At 42.6% G+C, this 20,269-nt stretch overlaps 1 protein-coding gene across 2 annotated transcripts in view; it reads left to right on the top strand.

The window, feature by feature from the left end:
* The first annotated feature begins 1,959 nt into the window (after window positions 1-1,959).
* The window catches only part of LOC106572445 (prickle-like protein 1), a 44,322-nt gene continuing 26,012 nt past the window's right edge, over window positions 1,960-20,269 (top strand). The window contains exons 1-3 of one of the 2 annotated variants that reach the window (XM_045696225.1): window positions 1,960-2,049; window positions 2,157-2,241; window positions 18,460-18,542. In XM_045696225.1, coding sequence (XP_045552181.1) covers window positions 2,200-2,241; window positions 18,460-18,542 — 125 coding nt within the window. In that variant the 5' untranslated portion in view covers window positions 1,960-2,049; window positions 2,157-2,199. Of the gene's footprint in view, window positions 2,242-18,459; window positions 18,543-20,269 lie in introns of both variants that reach the window. The other variant, XM_045696224.1, reaches the window with a different exon arrangement.

The raw sequence follows: 20,269 nt of genomic DNA on the forward strand, positions 1-20,269 counted from the left end.
CCCTGGGAGGTGTAGCCTGGTACTGTCCCATCTGTTGACGATTGGTTTCGGCGCAGTGAGCGGGTATGGGAGACTTTTCACCGGCATCTGCAGGAAACCTCTAATACCCAGAAACGCTTTGCCGACAGACGCCGCAGACCTACTCCACTCTTTCATCCCGGACAGCGTGTGTGGCTCTCTACCAGAGACATCCACCTCCCCTGTCCTCGCTTCATTGGTCCCTTCAAGATAACACATCGCATCAACCCTGTGACGTACCGCCTCCAGTTACCCTGTCAGTATAAAATCTCATCCTTCCATGGGTCTCTGTTAAAACCGGTCACCTACAGTCCTCTTCATCCTCCAGTCTCTACCCGCAGTGCGCCCCCACCGTTGGACGTCGGAGGGAACCTGACTACGCCATACGGGCCATCCTTGATTCCAAACGCCTGAGAGGTCGCATCCACTACGTAGTGGACTGGGAAGGTTATGGGCCTGAAGACCGGTCCTGGGTCCCCGACCAAGACATCCTCGACCCAGAGATGATTCAGGCATTTCACCATAACCGTCTGGACATCAACCTCGATGCAGAACGTTGGGTCAGTCCCCGACCTCGTCAAACCAACCTGCCGGACCTCGCCCCTGAGGTAGGCGTCCGTCCCTGCTCCCTCGCCCGCAGCACCCTCCGGTGCCGGGGGGGTACTGTAAGGTTCTGCTTTTGTTTCTTAGTCAACCTTGTGTTATTTTTCTTTGTGTCCTTGAACGTAGCCCTGTCTCTCATTTTTGTTCATTGATTTCACCTGTGTCTGTTTCTCACCTGGTCTCATCCAGCTCTCCCTGAGACACTCTCCCTGTGTCTCCCTATTTAGTTATTTCTGTTTGTATGGTTGTGAGGTATTGTTTGCTTATTAAATGAAAAAAAACTGTTTACCTACCAGACCTATTCATTTTAAAATGTTGATTACTTGTCCTTGCCATTATCATTCATCGGATGGTAAGCCAAGACATGTGGAAAGAAACATGTTTTGCAAACATATTATGGGGGTCACTGGTATGCCTGGGTGGGGTTCCCTGGACAAGAAAAGGTTGAAGACCCCTGCTTTAGAAAAGCAAGCAATAACTAAATGTACTGAATAAGACTCACATTCCTTTCAATCTTTTACCCAGATTTTAGCAGAGAAGCATATTGTAAGGTTCTGCTTTTCTTTTCTTAGTCAACCTTGTGTTATTTTTCATTGTGTTCTTGAACGTAGCCCTGTTTCTTTGTGTTCTGGAACGTAGCCCTGTCTTTCATTTTTGTTCATTGATTTCATCTGTGTTCATTTCTCACCGGGTCTCAACAGCTCCCTATTTAGTTCAGTTCTTTCTGTTTGTATGGTTGTGAGGTATTGTTTGTTTTTGACTACCTACCTGTGTTTGACCATTGCCTGCGACCATGATTCCTGCCTTCTGCGAAGGCTTAATAAACATCTGCCGCGCTCTGTGCGTGAATCTACACCTTTTTCTCCCTGAGTATACATTACAGAATACCTCACCTAAAAACGCAATAGACTCAGCGGAGCTACAGTGGCGCCTAACCCAGCAAGAGGAGCTTATGGAGTATTCATAACACATATTTAGTTTCTTTACAAAAAATTGCCACCAGTCAGGAGGCTACAGACAGCTCAAGAGGTATGCTTAGATATGCAGGAAAATATACATATTTTACATACCCATAATCATTATGCTTAAGTCTATTTGGAAAAAAAAAGCGAAATTCTTCAAATTACGGGTGAGGGCCTAGCCCCCCCTCAGGACCACCCCGCACCCATCCCCATGTACTTTGTTCCCCTTCAGATGTTTTGGGGTGCATGATGCCCCTGGTTCACTCCACCTTTAAAAAGTTGACTCCTCATGGCCCGAGTGTTTTCTTAATGCAACAGATGGGCAATATTGAAGACCCTCAACGCCAGTACAGTGTTCTTCCGTGCTCAATAAGTGCAGTCATCTCGGTGTTGCGTGCTTACGTATGCGTCAGTAATTTTCAGACGACTCCAGCAAATTGACTGCGTAAAACTCCAAGAAGAGGGGGTTTGTACAATTTTTGTGCTGTATTTGGGACACAGTTTATCGGAACATATTTTACGTTCTGTGAATTTAGATGCTTCATGTATCTACCTATTTAAATACTCTCCCAGACTATTTGGAAACAACGAAGCCACTTGTTCTTTAACCATCGACATGTTCAAGCGCGGATCTAAAAAACGACGGTCGAATCGCTCGGTAAGTAGAATGGCCAGAACTACAGGTTTAAACATTGTACTTAGTTTTTTTGTTTTTCAGTCCGTGGTATTGGCCTACTGTTATCTGGAACGTACTTAAGACATTATTGACATATAATAGCTTTTCGAAGTGTATCTAGTTAACTTACAAATAAAGATTATCAAAGTTGGCAGAACAAAATAGGCTATGTGGTTGTTTTTTGCTAACGTTGTGTTATTCGGATTGGTTATAGACCTGCCTATGCGTTATGATATAATTGGACAAGTTGCTTTAGTTCTCTTGATTTAGTTTACAGATATTCCGTTCTTTGTTTTCTGAGTTGAGATGAATCATGGTTGCGTGGGAGGGGCGTACGGTCACCTACGTCATTGGCATTTACCTGCACAGGTTAGGTTGGCAACTTATAGCCCAAAGTATAGCCTACCACTCACCGACCCCAGCCCGCACACTCTTAGGGAGCTCTGTGTGACACACACTCATATCGTTTTAAAAATGTACGCACACTTGTTGCTCAAAGGCAAGGTAGTCTTTAAAAAATTTTTTTATTTAAGAACATTGACTCACCAATGCATTTGAGTTTACACCTACGACTAGTGCCAGGAAGGACATTGTTTTTTGTCAGTAAGGGAGTTGAACCATTCAGTCATGGAGGACTAGTAAGCTGTTGTTATACTAAACATCTGGCTTCTAGCAGACTTGGAACATTTCCAATGCCCTTAAAAGTGAATCCCACTATAATTATACTGGGCTGTTGGCATGTGGAACTCGCCACACACACCAGATCCACACCATGGTCCCATTTAGGGTCTGCTGTATTCATGACTGCTCTGTATCTACAGTATCGATTCTATAAGAACTTCAGTAGAAGTTGAAATGTTATGTGGGCATTATATAAGACATTCATACATACACATTTTAAAGAGTTATTATTGCAATTTCAAGAAGGCACATAAGGCATATCCAGGGAGTACGTGTCTCCTTTCCTCTGCAGGAGCTTCCAAAATGTGAATAAAGCTTTTAGTCAGCGTCATTTTAGTAGCCTGAAGCAATCCTCCCATTGGAAACTAAAAACACAGGTAGTTAAGACATGCAAAAGCTGCAGAATTATGCCTACTCAGTTTTGTTATGAATCACTTGAAAGGGTGGTTTTGAGGTCAAGACACAACACAGTAAGCCAGCTGGTGAGTTTAGTTGGTGTCAGCCTGTCTTAGTCAAAGAGAGGATACATTTTCAGGAAGCAATAAAAGCATTCTTTACAGAAAATATATCCCTGACTGAAGTGCTTGTATTAAATCCCTATTGACGACAACAAATGTTATCCCAGGTGTACAGTAGATGCAATTGAGGTAAAAACCTGATCACCTAATCAACGTGCATCACAAAAGGTACAGAACCTGTGAAATGCAAAGATAAACAAAAGGCTGTATGACGTTAACATGCAGTATGGCATTGTCACCGCTCAAAAGGAATGGGGATGTGTTCCTGACCATTCCCGAGAGAAGAGAAAGATGTGTGTGGTGTTGATGGTAAGGGGAAGCGTTCCCTGCAGGCTGTGTGTTTGATGTATCCAGCCCAGTGCGGAGTGTAACAACTCAACCCAGCATGCCTTTAGTGATTTAGGCTGCACAGGCCTGTGACCCCTGACCTCTCCACTGTTAACATTGAACTCCTCAAACACAGGGGGAAAACTATACGTAAAACATTCTGTTTTATGACTAAGCTAAACACCCTGCTGGCTCCATTTCAGCATCTGTTCTTATATGCATTGTAACATTGTTGTTACTACATAGTTACATTGTTATAACATGAGTATAAGGAGGGGTAAAAGTAGAATACATTACTTCCCGGTAAGGGACCTCCTATGCGTGCACGCGCTTGTCAAATAATCACTTCAGGGCTCCTTTACTAAGCTACCCGCGCATGTTTATTAGTGATAGGAAGTTCGGCTCTTTTTACGGACTCTGATCTTTTCGACTCATTCAGTCAAAATAACAAATCTTTAAACCCATTTAGTTCATTTGAGTCAGTAAGGTCTAATGCCCAGAGCATGTAGTAGTGGCCGCAACCGGACTAGATTGTGAACGACTCTTGGCGGAATGCATTGCTTGACTGCCGTGAGGGTGATAAGCACAATGTTGTTCATGAACTGCAGCCCCCCAAATGAATCCTCTCGAGTTCGAGTTTGTTGAGCAGAGGCTGTGTATGTTTTGGTTCATTCTTGCAGCATGCGATCAATTATGAGTTCTAAACATGTATTTTTCTTCTCTACACTCATTATCTATTTATTCCCTGCGTGCATAATGACAGACAGTTGGTGGTCGGAGCGCGTGTCTGGAGCCATTGAGCTAGAGGAGGGTGTATTAATCCTGCTGTAGGGCTCATAGCGGCCAGCACTAGCAGGTCTAACAAACAACTAAAAGTCACTCAGAAAAACCATTCATGACTCTCGAATCAGTAAAAAGAGTTGTTAAAAAAACAAAACAATAGTTTGCAAACTGCACATCACTAACATACATCCACTGAGTGGACAAAACATTAAGAACACCTCTTTCCATGACATAGACTGACCAGGTGAATCCAGGTGAAAGATATGATCCCTTAATGATGTCACTTGTAAATCCACTTCAATCGGTGTAGATGAAGGGGAGGAGACGGGTTAAATAAGGATTTTTAAGCCTTGAGACAATTGAGACATTGCTTCTGTATGTGTGCCATTCAGAGGATGAATGGGCAAGACAAAATATTTAAGTGCCTTTGAACGGAGTATAGTAGTAGGTGCCAGGTCCACCGGTTTGTGTCAAGAACTGTAACGCTGCTGGGTTTTTCATGCTCAACAGTTTCCCGTGTGTATCAAGAATGGTCCACCATCCAAAGGAAATCCAGCCAACTAGACACAACTGTGGAACATGGGTCAGCATCCCTGTGGAACGCTTTCGACACCTTGGAGAGTCCATGCCCTGACGAATTGAGGCTGTTCTGAGGGCAAAGGGGGGGGGGGGGGTGCAACTCAATATTACAAAGGTGTTTCTAATGTTTTGTACACTCATTGTATTTTCAGCCTCCAAACATGGTGAATGGAAAGAAAAATCTGATACACAACATTTTGGCAATTGTCATTACGCTCTTAGAAAAAAAAGGTGTTATCCAGAACCTATAATGGTTCTTCAGCTGTCCCAATAGAAAAACCTTTTGAAGAACCATTTTTGGATCCAGGTAGAACCATTTTGGGTTCCATGACAAACCCTTTCCACAGAGGGTTCTACATGGAACCCAAAAGGGTTCTGACTGAAACCAAAAACGTTTCTGTTATGGGGACAGCAAAATAACCATTTTGGAACCCTTTTTATCTAAGAGTGTAGGCTAGAATTTATGCATCCACTGCTGTCCGCGTGTCTCGGCCACTCGTCTCTGCCTTGTCAAAATGTCAGTGTTCTCGTTGAACCACGTCACATTTTGGAGTGTAGGCTATACCACCCGTTTTCAAGACCATTCGCAAATTTTAACGAGGATTTGATAAATAGTTGTATAATAACTGTAGGCTTTCTTGACATTTTGTTTTTAATTATTGTGATAGGCTAATGTTTTTACCCGTACGGCGGACCCCCAATATTTATTTTGCCAGGACATAGTACCCCAAAGTGTTACCTAAAATTGCCATTATATGACTATGATGGCACTGGTCAGCTTTTAGGTTCAACCCTTTACCTAACTATCTGTGGCCCTCACAGTCCATCTGACTGCTGTGTCCACATAGCCATAACATGCATGAGCCTGAGAACAAACACACAATATCTGATCCCCACCTTGTAATAACAAGAAAAATCTTTTTAGATAAAGCTGATATCAAGGTCATAGGCAGTAACTAAAGTAGGATGTGTGTATACAGTTGAAGTCAGAAGTTTACATACGCCTTAGTCAAATACATTTAAACTTAGTTTTTCACAATTCCTGACATTTAATCCTAGTAAAAATTCGCTGTCTTAGGTCAGTTAGGATCACCACTTTATTTTAAGAATGTGAAATGTCAGAATAATAGTTGAGTGATTTATTTCGTCTTTTATTTCTTTCATCACATTCCCAGTGGGTCAGAAGTTTACATACACTCAATTAGTATTTGGTAGCATTGCCTTTAAATTGTTTAACTTGGGTCAAACGTTTCGGGTAGGCTTCCACAAGCTTCCCACAATAAGTTGGGTGAATTTTGACCCATTCCTCCTGACAGGGCTGCTGTAACTGAGTCAGGTTTGTAGGCCTCCTTGCTCGCACACGCTTTTTCAGTTCAGTTTTTCAGCCATTTTGCCACAACTTTGGAAGTATGCTTGGGGTCATTGTCCATTTGGAATACCCATTTGCGACCAAGCTTGAACTTCCTGACTGATGTATTGAGATGTTGCTTCAATATATCCCCATCATTTTCCTCCCTCATGATGCCATCTATTTTGTGAAGTGCACCAGTCCCTCCTGCAGCAAAGCACCCCCACAACATGATGCTGCCACCCCTGTCCTTCACGGTTGGGATAGTGTTCTTCGGCTTGCAAGCCTCCCCCTTTTTCCTCCAAACATAACGATGGTCAATATGGCCAAATAGTTATATTTTTGTTTCATCAGACCAGAGGACATTTCTCCAAAAGGTACGATCTTTGTCCCCATGTGCAGTTGTAAACCGCAGTCTGGCTTTTTAATGGTGGTTTTGGAGCAGTGGCTTCTTCCTTGCTGAGCGGCCTTTCAGGTTATGTTGATATAGGACTCGTTTTACTGTGTATATAGATACTTTTATACCTGTTTCCTCCAGCATCTTCACAAGGTCCTTTGCTGTTGTTCTGGGATTGATTTGCACTTTTGTCACCAAAATACATTCATCTCTAGGAGACAGAATGCTTCTCCTTCCTGAGCGGTATGGTGGCTGCGTGGTCCCATGGTGTTTATACTTGCGTACTATTGTTTTTTCTGAAGTCTTAGCTGATTTCTTTTGATTTTCCCATGATGTCAAGCAAAGAGGCACTGAGTTTGAAGGTAGGCCTTGAAATACATCCACAGGTACACTTCCAATTGACTCAAATGATGTCAATTAGCCTATCAGAAGCTTCTAAAGCCATGACATCATTTTCTGGAATTTTCCAAACTGTTTAAAGGCACAGCCAACTTAGTGTATGTAAACTTCTGACCCACTGGAATTGTGATACAGTGAATTATAAGTGAAATAATCTGTCTGTAAACAATTGTTGGAAAAATGACTTGTGTCATGCACAAAGTAGATGTCCTAACCAACTTGCCAAAACTATAGTTTGTTAACAAGACATTTGTGGAGTGGTTGAAAAACAAGTTTTAATGACTCCAACCTAAGTGTATGTAAACTTCCCACTTCAACTGTACGTCACACATGCAGTTTATTACCTCACTTCCTTCGTCAGCAGTCCCCACCCATCACATCCCCTACGTCAGAAAGCAAAATAGGCTAACCCACTGCAGGGCCATAAACCTGATGTATATTATCTCTTTCTAAGAGATTTGAAGGAAACACAGGAAACCCACAATAACCCACATTACTTTGACTTAGTATGTGAGAGTTTTCTTGACATCATCTCCTTCGCATGTTCTCTAGCACATGATGCATTTCTCCTCGCTGCTCTTGTCTTCATTCAAGGAAAACAAAGCTAAAGGAGTCAAAGTTGTATGATGGATCTGAAGTTTCCATTACAAACTTTATTCGTCATGGTAATGATATGCAGATAACATCCCCTCTCTCTCTCTGTTTGCGCCATGGAGTTAATTAGAACCAGCTTGGCAGGTTTGGATGCATTTCTGTCTGGATCAGTTTACAGATGGGACTGTTCTAATACCGGCGTTTAGTCCATGAGCTTTTAGTCCATGAGCTTTTAGTCCATGAGCAGAATGCATCAGCTTTATGAGGATGGAGTTTGACCTTGTGTTTCTTGTTTATGCACTATTATAAAGGCATTCATATGCAGTACAATAACTCAAGGCCTACAACCATTATCTGAACATATGACTCCTGGCATTGATCAACTCACATAAATGTTTACATTGATTTTAAGGTCAGAGAGCAGTGTGCTTTTATCGTCAATATGTTTGGGATTTCACTGCTGAGTACAGTGTATTCGGAAAGTATCCAGACCCTTAGAACTTTTCCACATTTTGTTACGTTACAGCCTCATTCTAAAAATGATTATATTGTTTTTTTCCCCTCATCAATCTACACACAATAGCCCATAATGAAAACGCAAAAACCGGAAATATCACATTTACGTAAGTATTCAGTTCCTTCACTCAGTACTTTGTTGAAGCACCTTTGGTAGTGATTACAGCCTTGAGTCTTCTTCGGTATGACACTAAAAGCTTAGCACACCTGTATTTGGGGAGTTTCTCCCATTCTTCTCTGCAGATTCTTCATGTGCCTTTTACTGAGGAGTGGCTTCCGTCTGGCCACTCTACCATAAAGGCCTGATTGGTGGAGTGCTGCAGAGATGGTTGTCCTACTGGAATTTTTTCCCCATCCCCACAGAGGAACTCTGAAGCTTTGTCAAAGTGACCATCGTGTTCTTGGTCACCTCCCTGACAAAGGCCCTTCTCCCCTGATTGCTCAGTTTGGCCAGACGGACAGCTCTAGGAAGAGTCTTGGTGGTTCCATACTTCTTCCATTTAAGAATGATGGAGGCCACTGTGTTCTTGGGGACCTAAAATCCTGTACACATTTTTGGTACCCTTCCCCAGATGTGTGCCACGGCACAATCCTGTGTCGGAGCTCTACGGACAATTCCTTCGACCTCATGGCTTGGTTTTTGCTCTTACATGCACTGTCAACTGTGGGACCTTATATAGACAGGTGTGTGCCTTTTATTTTTTTTAATCCATTTTAGAATAAGGCTGTAATGTAACAACATTTGCAAAAAGGGAAGGGGTCTGAATACTTTCCGAATGCACTGTATACTGATTTAACCACACTTGTACTGAACCGAACAGTACTGTACTGGCCTAACAGTTGTTAGCTAACATTTTTTGCATCTTTATTGCATTTACTTATGCTCCTTCTCTGCAGGCTTTGTACAGTATGTAGTACTTCTGTTATTTGCTCTACCCATAATGCATGATTTGCATGCCCTCTCTCCATTCCTCTCTTCTCTCCTGTCACGTTCTGACCTGTAAAGGTGTTATTTGTTAGTGTTTAGTTTGGTCAGGACGTGGCAGGGGGTATTTGTTTTATGTGGTTCAGGGTGGTTGTGTGTATGTGTCCATGTAGAGAGGGGTATTTGATTTATTAGTCCAGGGTTTTGGTTATTGTTCTATGTTGGTTTATTTCTATGTTCTGTCTAGTCATTTGTATTTCTATGTTTAGTTTATTGGTGTTGGGGCCTTCAGTTGGAGGCAGCTGTCTATCGTTGCCTCTGATTGAGGGTCCTATAATTAGGGGTGTATTGTGGATTGTGGGTAGTTGTATTCTGTTTTGTGCTTGTCACCTGACAGAACTGTTAGTGTCGTTTCTGTTAATTGTATACGTGTTTATTTTGTTTCTCCTTCTTATATATTAAAGAGAAGATGAGTATACACTTCCCTGTTGCGTCTTGGTCCTCCACACACGACACTCGTTACATCTCCCCAGTATTCTAATCCTCCATTTGTCAATGAAACATGATTGGTCTTTTCCTCCCGTTTTTCTCTCTGTATTTATTACACACTTTGCTGGACTTTCCCAGGAAGTCCCATGCTCTGGTGGAGAGTTGCACATGTCAAGGATCAGTGGGTATGGCAGAGGGCAATGTGGCTTCACTAACTGTTTGTTTTAGCACACGTGTTAACATGGGTCGCCGCATTCCCCAGACAAAAGAGTCTACTCTCTGGCTGAGAGACTGTGTAGTTATGTGTGAGCGTGTGTGTTCAGTACAAGGTATGAAGTACAAAATATATATTTTCATGTTTGTATTCGTATTTTATTAATAGCAACTTGGAGGGGAACGTTTGACGAGGACTTACTTTCTCAGTACTTCGTACCGTTGGGCTTGTGTGATTAGAGTTGGGGGTTTCCCCCTCTCTGTCCCCCTGAGATCAGTCACCATGTCTGAAAGTTTTATTAGGAAATGAGAACAGAAAGGTCCAGTCACCCAGAAGTCGTTTGTACAGTACAGTCCCTTTATCCCCACCTTCTTGCCATTTTACATTTGGGTGTATACACAAGACGTTCAAACAGGCTATGTTTAACTTTTTAATTTGTTTCTACCTTGTAATGATTGATTTAGATAACTTTGAGTACTTATGTCTGTGTGTGAGCATGCATGTACATGTCTATGTGTAGATATTAAATCACACACCAGATGCAATAAAACGCTATGTGAACCATTCAATGGTCTTTCTGTAGCTTGTGACCGTTTCTTTTGGGCTAACCTGTTGATGCTGTTCATAGATTGGGCATCTGAGCTCAGTGCAGGGGGATGGCGCCATTGGTAGGTTGGTGTTGAAGTGTATCAGTTGTGTATTTTCTCAATGACACACAAACATCACAACATCTGGACTCAGTGAAGGAATAGGCTCATTGATAAAAAGAGTGAAATACAGACAACAACATCCAACAGATTGGTCTATTGTAGCATTGTTAGCACTCCAGCCCCATCATAATAACCCAGATTCACAAGCAATAAAAACCAAATGGTATGACTGGCTTGACGTGAATACTAACATTATGTTTACCCTATGTACTCATATGTGGTTTGAGAACATAGTTGAGCAGGTATTCACAGGTGCCTTCCCAATTCCCGTATCACATGGGTTTGGTTGATTTGGGTGTGTGTATGTGAGAGAGAAGGAGAAGTGGTGTGTCTGCGTGTCTGTCTAGTTTGTGAGATTGCTCGAGGGAGTCTCCAGTATTTTTTTGGCAACGTTCTTTCTGTGTTCTTGTTTCGTGGCAGTGATTATCTCTCCCCGTCTCTCTCACTTATCTAAGAAATATTGTTTTGTTAACCACCCCATCCTTCCCTTTCTATTGTTTGAAGGGCTGGCTAATGTTTTGCACAATGAAACAAGAGTAGACTGACAAATTGTCATGTACACCACACAAACCAAGACAGGGGGTATCAGGTTATGGTGTATGGCAGGGGTTCCCAATTACATTCAGCCCTGGGTCGATATTATTCTTTTTGTTTTACATTTTTTTCTGGAGCAGATGGTCGAGGCCGGAACATAGTAATACATAATTGTACACTGCAAGAAGCCCAAACAGATATAGAATTTGACAAAAACGGAATCATTTCAAACCTTGATTAAATTGGGGTGCGTGGGAATACTTGGGAATAGGGTTGGGCCGTATCCAGTGGAGGCTCCTCAGAGGAGGAAGGGGAGGACCATCCTCAGTGAATTTCATAAAAATAGTGAAACATTAAAGTTTTCCTTTTTAGATAAAACTATACTAAATATATTAATGTCACCAAATAATTGATTTAAACACACTGTTTTGCAATGAAGGTCTACAGTAGCCTCAACAGCACTCAGTAGGGTAATACCATGGTGTAGTCGGAGGACAGCTAGCTCCTCTGGGTACATTGACTTCAATACAAAACCTAGGAGGCTTATGGTTCTCAACACCTTCCATAGACTTACACAGTAATTATAACAACTTCCAGAGGACGTCCTCCAACCTATCAGAGCTCTTGCAGCATGAACTGACATGTCCACCCAATCAAAGGATCAGAGAATCTAGTGCTAAAAGCACAAGCTAGAACTGCAGTACATAAAATGTGGTGAGTAGTTGTCTCAAAGAGAGAGAAAGACAATAGTTGAACAGTTTTTAACAAATACATTTCTTCTAAAATGAAGGAGATCAAGACAGAGAGAGAGCTAATATGGTGACAACAACTTAGGCTGTATGTAGCGATTAGCGATTTATTAGTGATGCACCAATATTACATTTTTGGCCAATATTTATTTTCCTTGCTAAAAAAAATGACACCAATACCTGACTTTTTAAACATTCTAGTACAGTTAAATAGTTAACACACACACGGACACAGCGATCTAAAGCACTGCATCTCGGCACAAGAGGCATCACTACAGTCCCTGGTTCGAATCCAGGCTGTATCACATCCGGTTGTGATTGGGAGTCCCATAGGGCAGCGCGCAATTGGTCCAGCATCGTCCAGGTTTGGTTGGGGTAAGTCGTCATTGTAAATAAGAATTTGTTCTTAACTGACTTGCCTAGTTAAATAAAGGTTACACACACACACACACACACACACACACACACACACACACACACACACACACACACACTGACCAAAAAGTTATTTTGTTGGCATTTACGTATGTCCACATTACCAGTAAAACATAATCAAAACCTATGTCTTTCACTTACTTGCTGTGCTGTTTCATTGTTCAGTCGTTTCATTCTCAACCAGGATTGCATCATACATGTCATGCAGTGAAGTTTCAGCTCTGTCTGTCCATGGCCTCTCTTCCTCTGGGCGCACTGTCACTGTGTCTGTATCCATCTTGCCCTTTTGTGATTCTAACATTTCACGTAAACCCTGTTTCTTGTCTGCATCGAAGTAGCGGTCCTTGTACATAGCATCGAGCATGGTGGCGACACAGTAAAGAGAGACTGCCACCGAATCGCTTGTTCACAGCCAGTGTGGGCAGTTTTGTTGCCGGGGCAAACTGTTGTCAAGAGCAACTGTTTCATTCACCAATGTTGGCCAGTAAAAACATCCACCTTGTCGGGAAAAGGGGCCATCTTCACTCCATAGAAACTAGTCAGCACTAACGCCACACGCTAGCTGCTAGCTGACTGGTTAGCTTAGCATTGACGAAGTCAGAATGGGCATGGGCACTCCACTGTTATGTGACAGAATCGGTGGCGTTAGAATTAGGAATTAGAATATGAATACTACACTGAACAAAAATATGAGCGCAACATGTAAAGTGTTTGTCCCATGTTTCATGAGCTAAAAAAATAATAATATCCCTGAAATTTTCCATACGCACATGAAGCTTATCTCAAATTTTGTGCACATTTGTTCATATTCCTGTCAGTTTTGTTGAACAGGTGTTTCAATGCCATGACATTTACGTCATTTAGCAGACGCTCTTATCCAGAGCGACTTACAGTAGTGAATGCATACATTTCATACATTTTTTTTCCCGTACTGGCCCCCCCGTGGGAATCAAACCCACAACCCTGGCGTTGCAAACACCATGCTCTACCAACTGAGCCACACAGGGGGCTGACAGAGGATATCACGTCTGCTGCAGGCGCAGTTGATGGAGCTTATTCCTCGAGTCAATTCTTTGAATGGCGCCGACTAGTGTGTTCATGTTTTAAACATGTTCTCAAATGCCATTGAAATGGCAGCAGCGGTATGACAACCAGCATATTCATGAGCATGCAATACGACTTTCCTCAGTACGAAATTCTCGACGACCCACTGTGCTGTCAGACTCAGCATGCTTATGGGGCTGATATCGCTGGTCCAAATGTCAGTCATGAAGCTAATAGCAATGACGCTATTGCTGTGTAACTCCGGTATGGCAACATCTGAAAAATAGTACAAACGGTTTATTGTCAAGGGCAATGAATTCCATTATCATGGCTTTAATGGATTTCACCTATGAGTTCTCTCTCTAAAATTTCTTTACTCTTTCAAATGACTGCTCGATCCACATAGCAGACCTTGTGGGCTAGGTTAGGAATGCTGTGTTGCACGTGTAGCGCAACATTTTACGTGTCGTCATGTACCTTCATTATATAGGTATGCACGTCAGCTTTGACATTGGTTTTGCACATCGGCTTTAAACTAGACATCAGGCCGATACCGATGTTGGCATTTTTAGCTAATATCAGTCGATTCCGATATGTTCACCGACTATATTGTGCATCCCTAGTATATACCATATTCCGGGTTATTTGGAAATACCCACAGGAGGGTTTTCATATACCGTCAATACCGTTGAAACTATTTATTTGAGGTTTTTGAATACATTTCAATATTTGTAGCTACTTTTTAAGTAAATACTTGCAGTTAACTCGTGGAATAAGTTGGGAGATAAAGCAGATTGCGTTCTTCATTTCGCCTGCCACATTATTTTTCATTATGAAGCTTACCGTAGTTCCCCAGAACAGCAGGCAGTCACGTGTTCGTTGTAAAGTGTCCAACTGGAGAACGCGGACGCTAGTGAGTCCATAGCGTTCTATATCTATTGGTGAGTCCTTCTCTGTTGTGCGGCACATATGAGGTAATGAAGTGACACTTCTATGCAATTCACTACTAAATGTTTGCGATCAGCAATCTTATAACTGTCTAAGATGTGCTATACTCTCCAGCTGTGTATTTAGTTACTTGTTAGTTAGCTGAGTGTGGCTGAATTAATAAGGAGACGGGGTGTTTGCTTTCTGCCGTGTTTGAGAAGTAAAAGACCTCTGGACCTCTGAGTTATCTGTACAGCTGCCATTTTTTCCCCCTGTGCTTCCAACTAGCATCCCCCCCCCCCGCTCCGTGTACACATGCTGCTCTTCCATCAGACAAGCATACATCACAACTTTGTTCATTTGCACAATTTCTCTCGTTCCCTTTCGCTTGTAAATGTCCACACTCACTGAAAATGGCTACTCGCTATACTTGTATAACTTTATGAGCTGGAAAACATGGGGGGCAAATAAAATCACCCACGGGACAAATTTGGCCCGCGGGGTGTCTATTGGGGAAACCTAGTGTATGGTGTGAACCAACTGTTTATCATCTGTTTATCATCTAAAGGTGTCTCTCAACACCTTTAGACGAATGTAAGAAAAGAGCACATTATTGTGAGAAAATTATTCATCAGAATGTGGGAGAGGAGACGCAGGATGCCAGCGTTAGAGGAAAGGAAAGTGGAGACAGTGACTACATAGAGAGGGAAAGGAAAGGGTGCAGCACACTTCCTGTATCTGTTTCCTTCCTCTCATCTCTAAAAAGAGACACCACAATAGAGCTGTAGTGTGACATGCACACTCTCAAAGACTACTTACATGAATAGACACCAGTACTAATGTGCAAAGAAATGTTTATTTTTTTAATGATTTGTTGAATGTACTGTGAGATATTCTGAATTCACAAAATGACTTGTATATAGTTTGGGTCGTGTGTGGCTGTAGTCCCACTCCCAGCAGGAGCTGTAGTTCTGCTGTATGGGGATTGGACTCAGGGCCTGGGCTGTTACTTCTGGACTGGAGGAGAACCTGTTCCCCTTCCTCTAACTAGGGCTGTGGCGGTCAGGACATTTTGTCAGCCAGTGATTGTCAAGCAAATAACTGCCAGTCACACGGTATTTGACTGTTGGTTTACATAAACACGTTTAGCATCTCCTGGCTTCCACACATAGCCTACAAGCCACTGATGCAGACCTTTGGAACATCTACATTAAAAAAAGTGAGATCAATGGCACCCCACAACTGTCCCAGAGTTTACATAGTCTGGGACAGTTGTGGGATGCGATAGAGCTCAAATGAATACAACCGCTCACATCAAAAAAACCTTTTTAAAAGCAATGAGGCTGACGCAACAGATCAGAATGTTTAGCTTCAAATGTTGGTAAACTATTAGGCTTTAATTGCACACACGGCAGTAGGCTATAAGGGCAAATGTTTCAAAGTGCAATCACTTAGCGGGAAAACAAAGTTCTCAAAGGTGACCGCAAATGCGGTTATGCATGTAGTGCGTTATTAGAAAGGTGCATTTTTATGGTGAAAATTATCTTCCCCAAACTTAAATCCTTATCATCGAAGGAATGAGCGTTACACCGAGGCCTGTATTGGAGCGGGATCGATTTGGAGGTGGAGGGTCCGTCATGGTCTGGGACCATGTTATGCTCTACACCGGTTGCAAAGCGGATTAATGTGCTTAATTTGAAGAAGTTATTTGGACACTTTAGTTGTGATACAAACCTTATCAAAACATATAGGCCTATGGGCTAGGCTACATGAGGTGTGCGACTATGATTTGAAAAAGTAAAAAAAAAAAAAGGTATGCTCTGTTTATTGCCTTAACGCACACGCTGGGCATCCTTCACAAGTGTTAATAAACTCAGCAAAAAAAGAAGCATTCTCTCACTGTCAACTGCATTTATTTTCAGCAAACTTAACATGTGTAGATATTTGTATGAACATAACAAGATTCAACAATTGAGACATAAACTGAACAAGTTCCACAGACATGTGGCTAACAGAAATGGATTAATGTGTCCCTGATCAAAGGGGGGGGGGGGGGTGAAAATCAAAAGTCACAGTCAGTATCTGGTGTGGCCACCAGCTGCATTAACTGCTGTAGTGCATCTCCTCATGGACTGCACCAGATTTGCCAGTTCTTGCTGTGAGATGTTCCCCCACTCTTCCACCAAGGCACTTGCAAGTTCCTGAACATTTCTGGGGGCAATGGCCCTAGCCCTCACCCTCCGATCCAACAGGTCCCAGACGTGCTCAATGGGAATGAGATCCGGGCTCTTTGCTGGCCATGGCAGAACATTGACATTCCTGTCTTGCAGGAAATCACGTACAGAACGAGCAGTATGGCTGGTGGCATTGTCATGCTGGAGGGTCATGTCAGGATGAGCCTGCAGGAAGGCTACCACACGAGGGAGGAGGATGTCTTCCCTGTAACGCACAGCGCTGAGATTGCCTGCAATGACAACAAGCTCAGTCCGATGATGCTGTGACACACCGGCCCAGACCATGACGGACCCTCCACCTCCAAATCGATCCCGCTCCAGTACAGGCCTCGGTGTAACGGTCATTCCTTCGACGATAAACGCGAATCCAACCATCACCCCTGGTGAGACAAAACCGCGAGTCGTCAGTGAAGAGCACTTTTTGCCAGTCCTGTCTGGTCCAGTGACGGTGGGTTTGTGCATATAGGCGACATTGTTGCCGGTGATGTCTGGTGAGGACCTGCCTTACAACAGGCCTACAAGCCCTCAGTCCAGCCTCTCTCAGCCTATTGCGGACAGTCTGAGCACTGATGAAGGGATTGTGGGTTCCTGGTGTAACGCGGGCAGTTGTTGTTGCCATCCTGCACAGGATGTACCGATCCTGTGCAAGTGTTGTTACACGTGGTCTGCCACTGTGAGGACGATCAGCTGTCCGTCCTGTCTCCCTGTAGCGCTGTCTTAGGCATCTCACAGTATGGACATTGCAATTTATTGCCCTGGCCACGTCTGCAGTCCTCATGCCTCCTTGCAGCATGCCTAAGGCACGTTCACACAGATGAGCAGGGACCCTGGGCATCTTTCTTTTGGTGTTTTTCAGAGTCAGTAGAAAGGCCTCTTTAGTGTCCTAAGTTTTCATAACTGTGAACTTAATTGCCTACCACCTGTAAGCTGTTAGTGTCTTATCGACCGTTCCACAGGTGCATGCTCATTAATTGATTCATTGTTTATTGTTCAATTAAGCATGAGAAACAGTGTTTAAACCCTTTACAATGAAGATCTGTGAAGTTATTTGGATTTTTACAAATTATCTTTGAAGGACAGGGTCCAGAAAAAGGAACGCCCCCCCTTTTTGTTCATGGACACATTAATCAATTTCTGTTAGTCCCATGTCTGTGGGACTTGTTCAGTTTACATCTCAGTTGCTGAATCTTTTGTTCATACAAATATTTGCACATGTTATGTTTGCTGAAAATAAACGCAGTTGACAGTGAGAGGCCGTTTTCTTTTTTTGCTGAGTTTGTGTGTACACATAAACATAGACAACCCTATTAACACACCCTGTTACACAGTCATGCACATTGTTTACACGCATGTACTCACAGATGACATCACACCCATGGATTATGAGCAAGACCAATATTACATACAGTACCCTGATGTGTATTTGAACCAATACAATCCTACTTCTCTGTCAATCATGGAATCAAACTGCAGATGTGCAAATTGAGGGGGAAGGGAGGGGATATTTCCATGTTTTTCACTGGATCTCGGTGAATTTATTTTGCTTCCCAGAGAATAATCTTTTGGGAAAGATCACTCGACTTAAATCCTATGCAATACATGACCTCCTCAGGGATGACCCTCTCACCATCCATACTGCTTTTGATTAAAGTGGAATTGACACATGACCATTTCTCCTCCCACTCACTTACTGTCATGTGAAATAAATAAATGCTGTATTTGTTGATCATTTTATTGTAATTGTTTGTGATGCATGAATGGTATCATACTGGGTGTCTAATGTCGTGGTGATTTCAGCAGGAGGAGGAAGACCCAGACCGGGGACAACCATGTATAAGATGTGGAGACCAGTGTCCTGGCTTTCGCATGCATGGCTGGAGGTAGGCCTCGCATACTCCCGTCACATGCTCCTCACAGGAACATAGACACTGTTTTCAAGATGTTTCATGTGATTATATTTCATGCCATAGGTTTCCTTCCTTTTCATTTTGGAGTCATAACTCATAAGTAGGATAGGTGTGATCACAGTCTAGTGCAGGCAGTGCTCTCTTGTGTGTCGCATGGCTGTCGCTATTTGGTTGTAACTTACTTATTGAGGAAGAGTCATATGGCTAACTTCCATTCTTTATTGGGTGATTTGAGGTGATTTCTGACAACAATATGGTTTCTCTGTGTGTTTGTATGTTAGAGTGGACTGGGGATTGGAGAGCTGATTAACCAAACTGTGTCCATGTTGAGAGTAGGTCTAGATATTGACTCAAACAAACATTATCCACACACAACACATTTACCACATCCAGAACAGATAAAGCATCCAGTAATGTGAAAGAAAAGGTCATAGAGAATCTAGGCAAAAAAACCTGAGAGCAGCTGCACTTTGTGTGAGTGGACGTTATCCACACACAACACAAACAACTTCTGAGTGCAAGGGTTTACCGTTAGAAATGCTGGCTGCATGTGGTTTAGTACTTTTGAAAGGGTTCATAGCAGAGACCTATGACATGCTGTGGATGGAGGGAGCTCTCTGATTATACATGTAGCCTATACACTGTAATCTAACAATTCCACAACAACTACCTAATACACACAAATCTAAGTAAAGGAATGGAATAATAATATATATATACTACCGTTCAAAAGTTTGGAGTCACTAAGAAATGTCCTTATTTTTGAAAGAAAAGGAAAAAAGTGTTGTCCATCAAAATAACATCAAATTGATCAGAAATGCAGCGTAGACATTGTTAATGTTGTAAATGACTATTGTAGCTGGAAACGGCTGATTTTTAATGGAATATCTACATGGGTGTACAGAGGCCCATTATCAGCAACCATCACTCCTGTGTTCCAATGGCACGTTGTGTTAGCTAATCCAAGTTTATCATTTTAAAAGGCTAATTGATCATTACAAAACCCTTTTGCAATTGTTAGCACAGCTGAAAACTGTTGATCTGATTTTAAAGAAGAAATAAAACTGGCCTTCTTTAGACTAGTTGAGTATCTGGAGCAACAGCATTTGTGGGCCAAAAGGCATGTGGGAGACTCCCCAAACATATAGGAGAAGGTACTCTAGTCAGATGAGACTAAATTGAGCTTTTAGGCCATCAAGGAAAAGCTTTGTCTGACCTAGCACCTCTCAACCCAACACCTCTCATCCCCCCCAAGAACACATCCCCACAGTGAAGCGTGGTGGTGGCAGCATCATGCTGTGGGGAGGTTTTTCATCGGCAGGGACTGAGAAACTGGTCAGACTTGAAGGAATGATGGATTGCGCTAAATACAGGGAAATTCTTGAGGGAAACCTGTTTCAGTCTTCCAAAGATTTGAGACTGGGACGGAGGTTCACCTTCCAGCAGGACAATGACCATAAGCATACTGCTAAAGCAACACTTGAGTGGTTTAAGTGGAAACATTTAAATGTCTTGGAATGGCCTAGTCAAAGCCCAGACTTCAATCCAATTGAGAATCTGTGGTATGACTTAAAGATTGCTGTACACCAGTGGAACCCATCCAACTTGAAAGAGCTGGAACAGTTTTGCCTTGAAGAATGGGCAAAAATCCCAGTGGCTAGATGTGCCAAGCTTATAAAGACATACCCCAAGAGACTTGG

Source organism: Salmo salar, chromosome ssa15 (assembly GCF_905237065.1).
Source record: "Salmo salar chromosome ssa15, Ssal_v3.1, whole genome shotgun sequence".
NCBI classification, from domain to species: Eukaryota; Metazoa; Chordata; class Actinopteri; order Salmoniformes; family Salmonidae; genus Salmo; species Salmo salar.